Here is a 16,770-nt window from a genome sequence, read left to right on the forward strand (position 1 = left end):
GGAACTGCAGTACATGTGGCTTAGCACTTACTCAACTTTCTAAAAGCTAGCAGCACAGTGGAAATTGATCAGGAGGTGGTTGTCACCAAAGGATGGCCTTTCATTCTCTGTTCCCAAGACAAGAGGCTATGCCACCCTGTGTGGAGTCCCAGAGATGGTGGGCAGAAAGAGGGAGAGGAGACAGTTGTAGGGACCAGCCTTGACATTCAAGGAGATGAGCCTTAAAGCACAGCAAGGCGCTGGAAATAGGGACATCAAATGTGGACATCAAAGGATTCCATTATTGAGCCAGCTTTATACGTTTATGTAGATGTATATGATGTATAAGTATATGATGTATATGTGTATGTGTATATGATGTATATGGATATGATGTATATGTGTATGTGTATATGATGTATATGGATATGATGTATATGTGTATGTGTATATGATGTATATGGATATGATGTATATGGATATGATGTATATGTGTATGTGTATATGGATATGATGTATATGGATATGGTGTATATGGATATGATGTATATGTATGTGTATGTATACTCTAATGCTTACATATATGTATATGCAAACACACACACATAACACACTTGCATACACACAACAGTTTGCCTAAATTCAAGCTCAGCATCATGTAACACCTACCCTCTCTTGCAGCTCCACATCTCCCCAACCCTGTCACTAAATTCTCTGTATTTAGCGGGTCCAAGTCAATGTGGCCTTTCTTCTCAAAAGCTTAGAAATGCAATAAACCAGAGTAAGACGAGACAGGCTTATTCTGACCCCTCAGCTTCTTCCATAAGAGAAGTTGTGTCTTCAGAGCCACCAGAGAAGTGTTTCCTTCATAGTCGTGACAAAAAATAAAAATTAAAAAAAAAAAAAAATCAAACACCGTATTTTCTCAATCTCTGGCAAACACTTTATTCTCCTCATTAGAAACCGTTGGAAGCCAAACCTGAAAGGGTCCTTCAGAAAACAATATGCGTGCTTGACAGAGAAGTAGAAGAAGTTGTGAGAGGAAATACCAGCTTCTGTTAACTGTGTCCCTGAGTGCTTTCTTTGGTAACATCCTCCTCAAACTCGAATAAGTTAGTTACAACGTCGGTAGAAATAAAAGAAGTAATCTGTGAAGAAAATCCCAGCAAAAAATGGATCCGTCGAACAGTCGGCTAAATCCTGTGGGAACAGGAAAAGAGAAAGACCAGTGTGAAAGTTAACTATTGTTAGTGTTTGGGGTTTTTTTTTTTTTTTTTTTTTTTTATCTATTGAGAGTTTAATTTCCTACTGAAAAGAAAAAGAAAAGAAAAATAGCTTGCTTACTGGTGCAGCTACCCGGAAATGGTATGCACTGTCAGAGAACGGGGCCACGGGGAGGCTCCAGATGTGCTGGTATCCCTAAGAGATGAAGGAGAGATACCCGTCTCACATCATGTGTTACAACTCAGTTGGAAGGAGGGCAGGCTAGGGCGGCGCACCCTTGACAACTGTAGAAGAGGCTCTATGACAACAGTCTTTGATATATGTCTCTAGAACAGTCCACACTCTCTTAAGGATGCAGGGAAGATGCTGAGCCGAGTGAGGTGGCCAGGGTCAGCTAAGAAGGGGCACTGGCATTTGGTTCCAGGCATCCTTCCCTCAGTAGGGAGCAGAGGTGGCTGTGATCCTGAACAGCTTCTGCTGGAACCAGGACATGACGTCAAGGAGCCGGGAAACATTACCTGTGTCATCTGAGTATCTTCTCCGAGGCTCCAGGTCCTTTCCCGTTGACTATGGAAACATATATTCCCTAGCGTGAATTTGCATTGGAAGACTATCAAGGGCTCTGTTGTGCTGCAAGAGACGAGTAAAGAAGGCAAAGTAGTTAGTAGATTCTACTAGGCTACATTTTGATAAGGAGATGAACTACCCGGTGGGCACAGAACTAATCCTTCCTGGGGCTATGCCCTAGTCCGGGTTACTGCTGCTATGATGACCAAAAGCCACTTGGGGAGGAAAGGGTTTATTTAGTTTATACTCCTGCTATGCTATTCATCATTGGCAGGAGTCAGAAACTCAAACAGGGCAGAAACCTGAAGACAGGAGCTGATGCAGAAGCCATGGGGGGCAGTACTTATTGGCTTGCTCCCCACAGCTTGCTCAGCCCGCCTTTTTATAGACCCCAGGACCACCAGCCCAGGGATGGCACCACCTACAACAGGCTGGGCCCTCCCCAATCAATTACTAAGTAAGAAAATGCCCTATGGGCTTGCCTGAAGCCAGTTTTATGGAAGCATTTTATGGAAGCATTTTATGGAAGCTGAAGTTCCCTCCTCTCAGATAGCTACAGCTTGTGTTGAGTTGACATCAAACAAGCCAGCACAGTCTAAAATGGGCATTTTGTTACTTAATCTTCAATGCCAAGAGACTCGCTAGTACAGAAGGAGGCAGACCCTCCTATGACTAAGGAACCATAGGGTTGGTTCTAAGCCTGGAGTCACGGCTCTAACCCCTACATCAGAGCATCTTGTGTCCACATGTTGTTGTTGCTTTTGGATATATCTCTTCTCTTTTCACAGGCAGCTGAAAGTACATTTACTGGAAGCCCCTAAGGCTTTAGACGCCGCCAAGCCCTGGTTTGGGTTGATTGTGTTTGAAATAGCATGGCGGGCACACATTAGCAATGATCCGGAAGGGAGGAGAGATTGTACATGCGGGAAGGAGCTAAGAGGGATGAGGGATAGAAAGTAACCAGGATGTATTAGATACATGCTTTAAATTGTCAAAGCGCTATGTTAAGAAAGAAAGAAGGAAGGAAGGAAGGAAGGAAGGAAGGAAGGAAGGAAGGAAGGAAGGGAGGGAGGGAGGGAGGGAGGGAGGGAGGGAGGAAAGAAGGGGGAGGGAGGAAAGGAAGGAGGAAAAAAGGAAGGAAGGAAGGAAGGAAGGAAGGAAGGAAGGAGGGAGGGAGGGAGGGAAGGAGGGAAGGAGGGAAGGAAGGAAGGAAGGAAGGAAGGAAGGAAGGAAGGAAGGAGTCATCAGCGTTTAACAATGTTCTGAGGATGGGAGACCTATAAGGAGTGGCTCTTCCCTGACAGCAGGCTCATCAGTCATCCCTAAGATGAGATACATCCTTTGTTTGTTTGTTTGTTTGTTTGTTTGTTTTGCACAAATGAGAAAAACCTGCTTTCTCAGTTGAGTACTTCCCCCATCCTCAGGGCGGCTTCTCAAAGACACTCAGTGGATGCCTGAAATTGCGGAGAGCACCAATCCCCGAGTCTACTATCCATTCTCAGAAACATACGTCCCTGTGTGAGAGGATAACTTTCAAATGAAGTACAGCAAGAGATTAACAGCCCTCAAAATAAAATAGGGATATTTATAACAGTACATTGTTTAAAATGTAAAAATTGTTCATTTCTAGAAACTTCCATTCAGTATCTTAGGGCCACAGTTGATCATGGGTAAGTGGAACTATGGGTAAGTGGGGACCGTGATATGTGTTATTTTTAAATCACTGGTATTTGAAAACCAGTTCATAGCCAAAAAGTCTTGACTTTCAAGGTGATAAGACTCTTATCAAGTGTTATAATTTATAATTCTGGTTCCTTCCACTGAAAGCTAAGAATGAGAAACAAAGTGCCGTCCTATGTTACCTAGGGGCGTTGGCGAGAGGCACCCCTGAGCTGTTAACACTAGTACACTTAGCATTCACTGGCCGAGATGGACGGTGGGATCTATGTCATGACTCCACAACACGAAGTTGGGCCGAGTGTCACTACCTCCACAATGAGCAAAGCTAGGAGGGAAGGGATGTGAAGCCCAGAGGAGACAGGAGAGGCAGAGGTGGCGACTGATGGAAGAGGGGAACAGAACCCAGGGAGCCAGGGAAGGCGGAAAGGCTAGAGGAGGGGAAAAAGAGAGAAGACGCAGGAGCAAGGGGTAAGACTAGAATTGAGAAACGGAATAAAGCTTTCACAAGAGATGCTCCTTGCACAAGTTTGAGTGAAGTGGGTTGAAAGTTGTAATTATTTAAAGTATGAGATGACAAGCCAGATGTGGCAGGGCACACCTAGAATCCTGGTTGGTACTCAGGAAGTAGAAGCTGGAGGGTTGTGAGTGCCAGGCCAGGCTGAGCTACAGTGTCTGAAAATACCCACGCCCTCCCTGGACGGGAAGCTCAGTGGTAGAGCACTTGCCTGACATGTTTGGTTTGGTCCACATCAACACACACACACACACACACACACACACACACACACACACACTGAATTCTGAGCTACAGAATGATTAAGTTTTAACGTCTGTGAGTGCTAGGGGGATTGTAGTTATGGAGCAGGATATTATTCATTGAGTGCCCAGCTGTGGATCAGGAAGGACACTGTCTTTACACACATCCTCTTACAAATAGGATGTGGCTGGGAGCTACACCTGAAACATGCTCCCAACACTTACTAGCTGTGAATTCAAAACTTTTATGTGTGATATGTATTCATGATGTGCATGTGTGGAGGTCAGAGGTTAACATTGGGTTTCTCTCTCTCTCTATCACTTTCCACCTTAGTTTTGGGAACAGGAAACCCCAGAGCTCACTCAAGACTGGCTAGCCAGTGTGCTCAGGAGTCCTCCTATCTCTGACTCCTCAGTGTTGGGCTTACAGACAAGCAGTACTGCGCCCAGCTTTTTGTGTAGGTGCTGGGGATTGAACTTGCGTCCTCATGCTTGTGTGCAGGCACTCTACCACCTGAGCCATCTCTCCATCTCCAGAACACATGTATGACCTGTGTTCCCTATCGTCCCACCTGCCAAGCACGAGCAAGGAGGAAACTCTTCCAGAGAGGGTAGGATTGTATGTCCCAGTATTAATGTGTGCTATCTTAAAGGTAGTCTGTGATCAGTCAATGGCAGTTACTAATTTTGTCAGCGTTAACAATTTCTCATAATGACTCTATGTGCCATGGTATTATGTGATATCCATTTTATAGGTGGAGAAATGGTAGCCCAGAGACGGTCACCGTCTCTTGCGAGATCACAAAATGAGGATGTAACAGACAGAATTCAAATCCTGGTCTGCCCAGCACAAACCAACCACCCCCCTCAGTTTTTTTCTGCCCTTAAGCAAAAGAATACCACCTACTTTGTATTCCCACTAGGATGACACCAAGATGTTGAGCTCCTACCCAGGGGCCATATTAATATTGGTGTTCCTACCCCAGTTCAAAGGAGACCATCAGGGAGCCCTGTGACCTGTGAACTTCCTATAGGCAGGAGTGTGGTTCTTAGCACCCCCATTCCCTGAAAGAGCCTGGATGATCTCACCTCTTCACTGTCTATCAGTTAACATGGACTGACGGCACTTTATCTCCTAAACCACTCAACAATGTCAGCATTCAGACTAATTGTTCAGAGAAGGAGAAAGCCCCATTGTTTCTTACAGCCACACACTTACTTGATTTCCAGAGAGAATTTGACGTTGGTGGGTGTGTTCTTATTAACAGGAATATTATAATTATAATGCCCAGACCTAATTTTAGAAGAAAAGAAAATCATAAGTCAAAATATGCCCCCAAATGCTTCAAAAAAAAGGCTTGTTGACATAAACCACACACTCTGTAAACTGCAAAATAACACAGGATAAACTTAGAAAGTTGACTTTAACCTCCCGTGTCTGTAGTTTTCAGAGACAAACTCATCCAATGTCAGTGTGAACTTGGCTTGTGCCTTACTATAAAATATGAAAAGTCAAACCCCCAAACCAAAATACACAGAATCAAACGCACAGGAAATGACTTTGGTCACAGAGAAACAAATTTCAGGAGAAAAATAAAGTAAACATGAAATCCTCCTGGGAAGGCCACATGAGATGACACAGCATAAACCACTCTCCCTTTTAAAGAATTTTAACAGGAAATATGTGTATTTAGAACCTAAATCAGTTATAATTACAATGGCCCTGGTTACCACTCAGGGATGGTGGAAATTGTAAGGCAAACTTGCTTATCCCTAGGTCCACGTACCAAACAAGATCTGCTCAGGGGGAAGAGCCTGCCCCCCTGATGGTTTCTGTGATGAAAAACTCCAGTGACCGGCACGTATATAGTTACTCAAGCACTCCCTCTGACTGGTCTCCCCATGGAAGGCATGGAAAAAAACAACACAAACCAGATAAAGGGGGAAAGAAGCAGCCATTTTAGATTCTCTTCAAATGATACTAAACTAATTGTCAGAATGTGAAAGAAAAAATAGAGGGAGTTGGAAAAAGCCAGCAATTTACAACATTTAAGAGTATCAAAACATCACACTGTGAAACTTGGATGTGCACAATTTTTATTTATCACTATATTTTTTAAAAAACTAAAATTAAATGAATTATATACCAATACACACACACACACACACACACACACACACATATCACATTACATTGTGCATCAGGAAAATATTTAAGTTTTGCTTGTCAATTATATGTCAAAAAAGCTGAATAGAAACTTAACATTATTGCCTTACGTGTGTGTGTATGTGTGTGTGTGTGTGTGTGTGTGCATGCGTGCATGCATGTGTGCACAATCTGCCTTAGGTTCAGAGCCTATAGCTCAACTAGAAAGCTTAAACCCCTGGAATTCCCTTGCTGTTCTGCACCTTCCAATACCTGCTGCTTCTCGGTAACAGATACTAACCCATTTCACAGGGAGACATGAGTCTATGAGGACATTTTGCTTGAGTCTGGAATTTGGACCTTAGTCATGTGATTCATCTTCATGATGTCATTCTGTCATAGTAACTAACTAACATCTGTCTGGGATGCTCGCTAAAGGCGTGATGTACAGCAAACTCATTAGCTCACACAAAACTGCAAAATAGAGACAAATAGCATCGACTTCTTCATGCTAAGGTTCAGTGTGGTCACAAAGGTCAGCATCAGAGGTCACTTTTAAATGTACCTTATTTTTATAAGGCAAGAACATCAGCTTGAAGCCTAATGTATTGGGCTGGAAAAAAGAAAACTGTGCCTGAAAACCCATACATAGGTCACATGTATGACCCCAACTGACAGCAACGGCTCACCTCTAGGTACCCAACAGGTACGTATCAAATTGAGAAACAGTCCCCATGCTGAGTGCCCACAATTTTCATTTGCACTTGCTGTAGCACTTACTTATGTTCTTCATGTCCAGATGCGTCACTGCCGTGCGTGCGTGCGTGCGTGCGTGCGTGCGTGCGTACGTGTGTGTGTGCGTGTGCGTGTGCGTGTGCGTGTGCGTGTGCGTGTGCGTGTGGTGACACACACTGGAGATGGATGTTGTATCTGGGCAATTGTTTGCCTCCTAAAATAAAAGCTATGCTAAGCTGAGCTGGATTTCCACAGCAATTAAAATAATACTCTTTGTTGTTACACAAATGTCAACTCACTTGTATTCAAAAATCAACTAGCCACTGGGAGCATTGCTGTGTGTGTCCCCGAGAGACAGTCTGTCTCCCAGGACTTTGCTTTGGGTGTAGCCATTAAATGAGGAGATCGGGATCATGGGGTTTGTACTTTATTGATGTGTGCTAACACCCATCATTTCTGAATCCCTCATCTTCCATGGAATCCTATGTGCTCTTACTTAAGGAACGGCGTAAACGCACATGGATTTCAACATGAAGCTTTGGTTTTCATTCCCGTCTCAAAAGTACAACGCTGACTAAATCCCAAAAGCAGCCAGAGAGCATCATGGGAGGCTTACCCACCCGCAGTGGAGCATTCTGCTGCAATACCGACGGTCTATCGTTTGCTGGATTTCTACAATCTGAATGGAAGCGATGGTTGTGTCGATCCCTGGATTAAGGAGAAAAGAAGAGCAATCAGATGAATAGAGAAAAGAAAAATAAACTCCTGTGCGGGAGGGAAAAGCTGTGTACCTACTCAGTCCCAAACTGCAGAATGTAAACCAAGAGAGTCCCAGACAATGCATCCCATCCACACTCCAATGAGAAAGGCGGGAACCTCAAAGATGTTATTAAAATCCTGGAGCTTAACTACAGGTTCTCTGGCTGCAGGTGACCATCCCCAATGCCTCATTAATGCTCAGGCTGACACGGATTATAAAACATAGCCACCCAGGTGTCCACAGTGTGTGTGTGTGTACGTGTGTGTGTGTGTGTGTCTGTGTGTGTGTGTGTGTATCTGTATGTATATGTATGTGTATGTCTGTCTGTATGTGTCTGTATGTGTCTGTGTCTATCTGTGTGTGTCTGTATGTGTGTGTCCATGTGTGTGTCTGTGTATATTTGTATGTGTTTATCTGTGTGTCTATATGTATGTCTGAATCTGTGCATTTGTGTATCCATGTGCATCTGTCTGTGCATTTGTGTAGGTCCGTGTATGTGTCTATGTGTGTCTGTATGTGTTTGTCTGTGGTCTGTGTATGTCCATGTATGTGTATGTGTCTGTGTGTGTGCTTATATGTGTGCCTGTGTATGTGCATGTGTGTGTGTGTGTGTCTATATGTGTATCTGTATATGTGTCTACATGTGTATGTGTGTCTGTATATGTGTCTGTATATGTGTCTGTATCAGTGTAAGTCCAAAAATGTGTCTATGTGTGTCTGTATGTTTCTGTAAGTATGCCTGTATGTGTGTCTGTGTGTCTGTCTATGGGTGTGTGTCTCTGTTTGTGTCTGTCTATGAGTGTGTGTTTGTGTATCTGTGTGTATGTGTCTGTCTGCCTGCCTGTGTGGTGTTGGTGGGAGTGACAGGTAGGATGGTTGTCACATTGTTCCTGTTTCTCACCCCACTAACACTAAGACTGTGATGCTGCCTAGTCTCAGAGGGCAAAAGAATGTCACTTAAATGTCAACTTACAATCACTCTCCCAGACTGGGCTGATAAGCGCATTTCTTGTCAGGAAGGATTTGCTTTTGTCTTCTGAAGAGTAAAAACATCTGTCAGTCAGGAAGCCTCCTTCAGGACGATAGGGAGCTGACTGAGCTGAGTGAGAGCTGAATGCATCCCCACCCTTTCCCTCTCCCCCTCTAACACTTACCCACACCTATCCCATCTCTTTTCTATCTAGTTTACTCTTGCCCTCACCCAAGAAGTTGTTTGTTATGGGAAAGTCACACGTACCCCAACACATGTCGAAACCCCAACATTTTCCTCCTCAGAATGCCTCTCTATGTGGAGATACGGCCTTTAAAGAGGGGATTGAGAGGATGCAAGGCAGTTTGGACGAGTTCTAGTCCAATCTGACAGCTGTCCTTATCAGAGCAGGAGATTACAGGGAGACACCAGGGCTGGCTTTGTGCATGTACACACATGCAAAGAAAATACCATTTGTGGACCTAGCAAGAAGATGGCCTTCTGCAGGCAAAGAGAAGACCTCCAAAGAAGCCAGATTGGTTGACACCAAGATCTTGGACCTCTAGCCTCCAAAACTGTCAACCCCCAACCCCAAATGTCTGTTGTTTATACCACCCAGTCTATGGTGTTGTGTCATGGCAGCCTGAGCAGACCACATCATCACCCCAGATGTCCCCAGAGCTCATAGCTGCCCCCACGCAGTGCCGAAGCATGTGATCTTCAGTCAGTGATACAAATCAGCCGCCATGTGCAAGGCCTAGTTCCTCTGGGCTATCCCTTAACTTTGAATTTGCTTATATTCTTATTATCCCCTATAGCTCCTGAGACAGCCTGGGTCGTATCAGAGAAGCATTGTTCTCTGATTAATGAGAAGCGAGTGGTAGTTTCATTTCTCATCTAGATCCTGAATCAAAAATGTTGCTAACCAAAGCTGTTAGACCCATGTCCCTCAGGGTCACCCTTGGCATGGTTTATGCAACATTTAAACAATGGACACATGTCATTAGAGGGTGTGGGTGTGTGAATAGATCCAGTGACAGAGGACTCATAACTCCGGGGACAGGCCTAAGTGTCCTTTCAGTGAGTTGTCATCTCTCTTCCTGGTCATGTGTTTTGATGCCAATTTTACTTGGGTGAGAACAAGCCCCGAAGGCGACAGCTGTGCCCAGCCCAAGCCTGGCTTCTATGTGGCTACTATGGATCAGATTTCCTTTATTTCCAGGTGAAAATAAAAACTGTGACAAAGTGACACTCAGAACCCAGGAACGAGGATGAAGCAACCACATGTATGTTGGAATCGGATTTCTAACCTATCCTGGAAACTCAGAGGGAGGGTAAGGCAATACGCCGCCGGGGAACAGTCTATTGAGAATACGGTCCACGTATCACTGGAGCATGGAGTCAGGGGTGCATGGTTTCTGTTGGCTTTTTCTACCTTGCCCATTCCATGGCCCCTCTCCTACATAATAGAGCCTAGTAAATGAGGTAGCATGGCTCAGGGTGCATGGTTAGAGAGAGTGAAAATGAAGGAAAAGAAATAGAAACAAACTACATAGAGACATGATGAATATTAACCTTCATACAGACAGCACTGCAGGTGCCCGAGGATGAGCAGAAGTATACAATGACTGGGTGCTCCTTCCTGGTTATTAAATAACATAGATATGTCTATACTGTACATAATATATATTAAATACTATATATATATATATATATATATATATATATATATATCCAATATATGATATATATTTGCAGTGGAGGATAATAATGATAACTATACCAACTACTCATTGATTATTTTCTATTGGATGTTGTTCTGAGCACCCAATGACAGCCCAGTAGGATGGCTGTCCCTTCTTGACAGATGAATACTGGGGACAAGGACCAGAGAGTAAGGGTTGAGGCAGAGGAGTACAAAGGATAAAGAACAGTACAAGGGCTTGCAGTCCAGACTGCCTGATCCTCTATACCATCATTCTGCCATCCCAGAGTTACATAAAACAAGATTCATGGAGAAAAAAATTGACTCTAAACTGTAAGGCACCGGGGTAGGCGGGGGGCGGGGGGTGAGGGGAACCCCGCCAGCTGAAGACAGGAATCAGATCACTGAGGTGAGGACAGAGCCAAGGGAATCACACTGCCTGCAGTAGAAAATGGCATTTCCAAAACACAGAGGCAACTGCTCAGGTTTCAGGTCTGTACACAACAAATAATTTAATTCTTTTATTATTTACGTTTTTTTTTTAAATAAATTCTTTATGTGTGTGACATTCTGCCTGCACATCTGTATGTACACCATATGCATGACCATGCCTGAAGAGGTCAGAAGAGGGCATTGGATCCCCTGGAATAGGAGTTCCAGACGGTTGCGTGGCAACATCTGGATGCTGGGAATCGAACCTGGGTCCTCAGGAAGGGCAACAAGTGTTCTTAACCTCTGAGGCATTCTCCAGAGCCAAATAAATCTTTTAAAAATTAGATGTTGAGACCAGTCACTTAGTAGTGTGCCGGATAACCTTGGCTGTCAACTCGGTTCCATTGAGAAATGAATCAGCCACAGTTTCTTAAACTGTGACTTCGTGGGGCTCACATAAATGGGTGTGACAGTTGTAAAAACGTTTGGCAATAATAAAAGAGCTCTGAGTGCCCAACAACCAAACATTCACTGAAAATCACACGCTCCCTGGATTCTGGGTGTTTTAGGCTCACTTGATGGCGTTCAGTCATGCTCCCCCACTGAAGCCTTGGTTCTGAACATCCCATGATGCTTTGTCACTACCCAATGCCAACTCACGTGGCCTTGGCCCCCTCAGCTCACGCTCAAGACTGCGGTCCACTGTGATGTTTTCACTTAATGGCAAAGCTTTCTGCTCTTAAAGAAACATTCCATTCCATAAAAGGAAACAAAGGCTTTCAATAGTTTTCTACCATTGTTTCTCAGAGTGAAGATAGGTTAGTATGCCTTTTGGGTGGACTTTGTTAGAATTTTAGATTCTAAAGACTGTTATTTGGCTTGCTGGCTTGAGTTTCATAAAAAAGTCATTAAATGAATCCTGGGCTCAGGATTAGGGAAGAATTTCTGACAGTTTCTAAAATGTCCCTAAACATAGGTCTGCAATTATGTACCAAGTGTCTATGCAGAGACATGGTTAGCCCCAGGAATGAGTCTGCAATTTTGTGTCAAGTGTCTATGCAGAGACATGGTCAGCCCCAGGGATGAGAAAATCAAAATGTTGATTACTTCCAAAAATAATGGAGGTGCTCTGGGTCCTTCAGTACCAAAATTTAACTTTTTAAAAAAAATCTTTCTTTCTATTTTTATTTTTATGTGTATGTGCCTGAGAGTACGTATGTGCTATTCCGTATGTAAATGGATAAAGGAAGGTGACAAATCCCCCAGAACTGGAATTAAAGGTGGTTGTGAGCTGCCTAATGTTCTTAAAATAAATGTATAATTTGTTATCGGTATGATATGAACATCAAAGAATTATTTTAAATGAATTTCTTTAAACATATATTTATCAGTAAATGTTTTGGGTTTGTGCCTATTTAATATGTTCATATACCTAGGGTCACTTGAAATTTCTCAGACAAGAAGGATCCGGGGTTAAAAAGAAGCCGTACCATAGCCTAGGTGATTGGCATAGTGACTTGCGGGTGTGTCAGTCGCATCATTTTAAAGATGGCTCTTATGTGGGTCAATGCCTGCTAGGGAAAACCCTGCCCTGAATGTAGACAGCACCGTTCAATAGACTGGGAGCCGGGATGGAGAAAGGCAGGAGAAAGCATTCTACAGCAAGCCCCCTCTCTTTATCTCTCATCTCCTCCCTGCTAAGAGGTGAACGGCCTCTCCTCAATACATCTCTGTCTGCCATGGTGACCATTATTCTTAGGCCAGAATAATGAGGCCTTTCGATCATAGGCTGACTCCCCTAAAAACACAGGTCAAAATAAGAGTTTCCTTTGTCAGTTGCTTTTCTTGAGTATTTTCTCATGGTAATTAAAAAAAAAAAAAAATATGACCAAGGCAACTCACAGAAGGATGGGTTGTTTATTTGGGCTCATGGATCCAGAGGGGTAACTAACCATCTTGCAGGGGGAGAGTGATGGCAGGCAAGCAGGTGGCTGGAACATCAGTCTGAGAGCTCACATCTTAAACCCCAGGCACAAAGCAGAGACAGTGAGCTCAAAATAGCAGTCCTTGATCTCTCAAGGCCCACCTGCAATGACATGCATCCTCCAAAAGAACCACACCCAACCTCCTTCCACAGGGACCAGATTCACTAAGCTTCCCCAAATAGCACCAACTGGGGACAAAGTATTCAAATGTCTAAGACTGGAGACCTCTTTTAAAACACCACAGAGAGTTGATTTTTGTTTTGTTTTGTCTTTTCAGATGTATATCTACATTCAAGTTTCTACATTCAGTCTCAGGATAGGAAGCAGAAGCAGTTGGCTCCAAAACTTGGAGACAATCTTTCTTGAACTCTCTCTCATTTACTGCTGTTCTTACACTAGGTGGAAGGCCTTGCTTGCACACTGCTTGCCCGACTGTGAACACCTTCAAAATGAACGTGTCAATGTTTGGGGTTCACTGGACAGGCAGTGCCGGCTCTCCATGGTATTCTGCAAATATTTGCAGAAGAATAGAAGGGAAAGAGGAAGGAAATGAAGAAGAAAAGCCAGTTGTTTAACCTGTAACTATCTTCCATTTACTCAGAGGGGAAATCCCCAGACTAGGACTTGAGGATGCTGAGAACAGAGTTGAGAGGCTGTGTTTCTTCCCCCTCTCAGCACACAGAAGTGACGATGCTGTACACAAGTGTCTGAGCACACAGGAGTGAGGATGCTGTACACAAGTGTCTGAGCACACAGCCCAAAATGATGCATTCCATTATTGGATCTTGAGATATGAGAAATTTCTAGAAAACTGAATATTCATTTTCTTTTGTACATAAATACATATGCTTTCCCCAGGGCTTCCAGATCTCTCAGACGCAAGCTGTTCCAACAATAACTTTGAGGTGCTTGTCTTCTACTCATACAACCACTTAAGAGTGCTTCCACAGAAGGCTGAAGGTTCACAGGCAAATGAGGCCTAAAGAGAAGTAGAAACTGGAACTTGTCTGTGCTGTCTGTTTGTCCCACTGGAACTTGTCTGTGCTGTCTGTTTGTCCCCTGCCTTGTGTTCTGCTTCCTGCTGAGCTTGTAAGAGAAGGAGCTCACTGTAGATTCTGGCAAGAGCACTAGAGACTCCATCCCACAGAACTGTGTTTACAGGTTCTTGAACAAAGAGAACCCCATAAATACGATGAATTGCCTTGGGAGACATGTTCTTATTCGTGTGTGTGTGTGTGTGTGTGTGTGTGTGTGTGTGTGTGTGTGTGTGTGTGTTGAGACAAGGTCTCCTACAGAACTGCTGATCTTATCTTCCTAACTGTAGGGATTCTGGGTATGTGCTATCATGCCCCAATAAAGCATTTTTTAAAGCAATAATTTCAAAGCGAGCCTGGAGATCAGCAGTTAACAGCTTGCATGGCTCCTGCAGAGGATCCAAGTGACACAGCATCTGTCAGGCAGCCCACAACCACCTGTAACTCCAGCTCCAAGTGATCCAATGCCCTCTTGTGGCTGCCATGGGCATTTGGACTTATGTATACAGAGTACACATATATACTTCTGTATACTCTGAAATGCAGAGACACAGACACAGACCAGATGCAGACACAGGCACAGATCAGACACAGACCAGACACAGACCACAGACAAGACACAAATGCAGATGCAGACACAAACACAGACCAGACACAGAGACACAGAGACACAGATATAGACTAGAAAGAGACAGAGACAGAGACACAGACACAGACACAGACTAGACAGAGACATAGACAAAGACAAAGACCACAGAGACACAGATACAGACTAGACAGAGACACTGACACAGACCAGACACAGACACAAAGAGACACAGACACTGACTAGACAGAGACAGAGACACAGATACAGACTAGACACAAACACATACACAGACAAGGCACAGACACAGATTAGACAGAGATAGAGACACAGACCAGACACAGACACAGACCAGACACACAGACACAGACCACAGGCTAGATACAGACACAGATACAGACACAGACACAGACAGGATACAGAGACAGACACAGACACAGAGACAGACACAGACACAGACACAGACACAGACACAGACACAGACACAGACACAGACACAGACACAGACACAGACACAGACCACAGACTAGACACAGACACAGACCATACACAGACACAAACACAGACCAGACATAGACACAGACACAGACCAGACACAGACACAGACCAGACACAGACACAGACACAGATTCAAACACAGACCAGATACAAACATACACACACACACACACACACACACACACACACACACACACTTAACAATAAATATTTTTTGAAGGTGAAGTTGAAGGCCAGAAAGATGATTGAGTTGGTCAAAGCGCTTGCCACCTAAGCCTGATGACCTGACCGTTTTATCCCCAGAGCCCACATAAAGGAGAAAAGAGAAACCTGACTCTAACATTGTCCTGTCACCTCAACATGCACCCAAGGACATGGTACGTGTGCACTCATACACCATGCACACCCATATACTCTCACACGATAATAATGAAGCTAAAAAAAATTGAGGCAAGGTTGAGACAGGATAACCTTATAGATTAAAATTATGAAAATATTTTTTCAAAGGCAGAAAATAAATTTTAAATTCTCTACAAAGTGCCCCTAGCTCGTCACGTCTATGAAGCAAGACTTTTCAATTCTGAAAAGCTGGATATTAGAAACCCATAAGTCCCGCTGAGTCAAACGAGCAAATCCCTCATTCTGTAAATACCTTCCAGCAACTTACAGGATAAGCTTGCTGTACAGAGCAAGTGATTTTCATTAAAAAGCTTAGGGTGTATTTCACAACTGGTAGAGGAAACCTCCCAACCAACTAAATTAAAAACCAGAGCGGGGAGGTTGAAACTGTTATACAGCCGAAGCAGATTGTGCCGTGGTGGAAGGTGGGTAGTGAGACTGCAGAAGGCTGAACTCCAGCAGTGTCTGGGATACCCTTCTCGCCCCATGATCAAAACTAGCCTATACCAAGAGGTCGACGCACCCTGCCCATCATGACTGAGGCTTTTAGCACAGGGGACCATTTTCTTTGGGGCATTTATTCTCATAAAAGTTCTTACATTTAAAACAAAGAAAGGATGAATTCCAAATGATATTTTACTTCTCTGTCTGTCTGTCTGTCTGTCTGTCTCTCTCTCTCTCTCTCTCTGTCTCTCTTTCTCTCTCTCTCCCTCCTCCTTTTCTCTCCTCTCCTCTCCTCCCCGCTCCCAGTTTTTAGGTTCACCAGCTTGTTACAATCCGTAGAACTCCAGAGATGCCTAAGCTACTTAAATCTTTATGGGTTCCAAAATACTTCCACTCCCTGATCTATTTTTCCTCAAACGTTTGTTGTTGTTTTTTTTTGTTTTTTTTTTGTTTTTTTTTGTTTTTGTTTTTTGTTTTTTGTTTTTTTTTGGAGCAGGGAAACAAACAGTGGGCAGTGGGTGGACGACTTTTCTGAAAGACACTTCACAAAGACCTAGGCATTAATTTAGACCTAAAAGAAAACTTAGGACTTGAGCTTAGCATGCCATAACCATGCAGATTTCCCTTCACTTCCCTTGCTAGGGATCTGACTCCTCAGGGAGGAGTCTCATGAGTGTCTTGGGGGGCTGAATAAATTGCCAGAAATTACTCTGCACCCCCACTGACAGCTCTTCCATGTTATTAAATTTTAATTCCTTGAATTTTTAAAAAGAATTTTTATTCCTTAATTTTTACCTGTTCTTCATGTCTCAGAAACACCTGGTTGCAAAGAAAAGTTACCCAACATGCTCTTCTTCTGTGTTAGGACCC

The 16,770-nt window shown here is 43.7% G+C and overlaps 1 protein-coding gene across 3 annotated transcripts in view; it reads right to left on the reverse strand.

The window, feature by feature from the left end:
* Positions 1-906: 906 nt before the first annotated feature.
* Myrfl (myelin regulatory factor like) overlaps positions 907-16,770 on the reverse strand; it is a 123,779-nt gene continuing 107,915 nt past the window's right edge. For 2 of the 3 annotated variants that reach the window (XM_076920276.1, XM_076920278.1), the window contains 6 exons: positions 8,821-8,883; positions 7,708-7,795; positions 5,426-5,500; positions 1,722-1,833; positions 1,324-1,398; positions 907-1,179 (listed from right to left, as the gene is read on the reverse strand). In XM_076920276.1, the coding sequence (XP_076776391.1) occupies positions 1,093-1,179; positions 1,324-1,398; positions 1,722-1,833; positions 5,426-5,500; positions 7,708-7,795; positions 8,821-8,883 (500 nt within the window). In that variant the 3' untranslated portion in view covers positions 907-1,092. The remainder of the gene's footprint in view (positions 1,180-1,323; positions 1,399-1,721; positions 1,834-5,425; positions 5,501-7,707; positions 7,796-8,820; positions 8,884-16,770) is intronic. The other variant, XM_076920277.1, reaches the window with a different exon arrangement.

This window comes from Arvicanthis niloticus, chromosome 22 (genome assembly GCF_011762505.2).
Source record: "Arvicanthis niloticus isolate mArvNil1 chromosome 22, mArvNil1.pat.X, whole genome shotgun sequence".
Lineage (NCBI taxonomy): Eukaryota > Metazoa > Chordata > Mammalia > Rodentia > Muridae > Arvicanthis > Arvicanthis niloticus.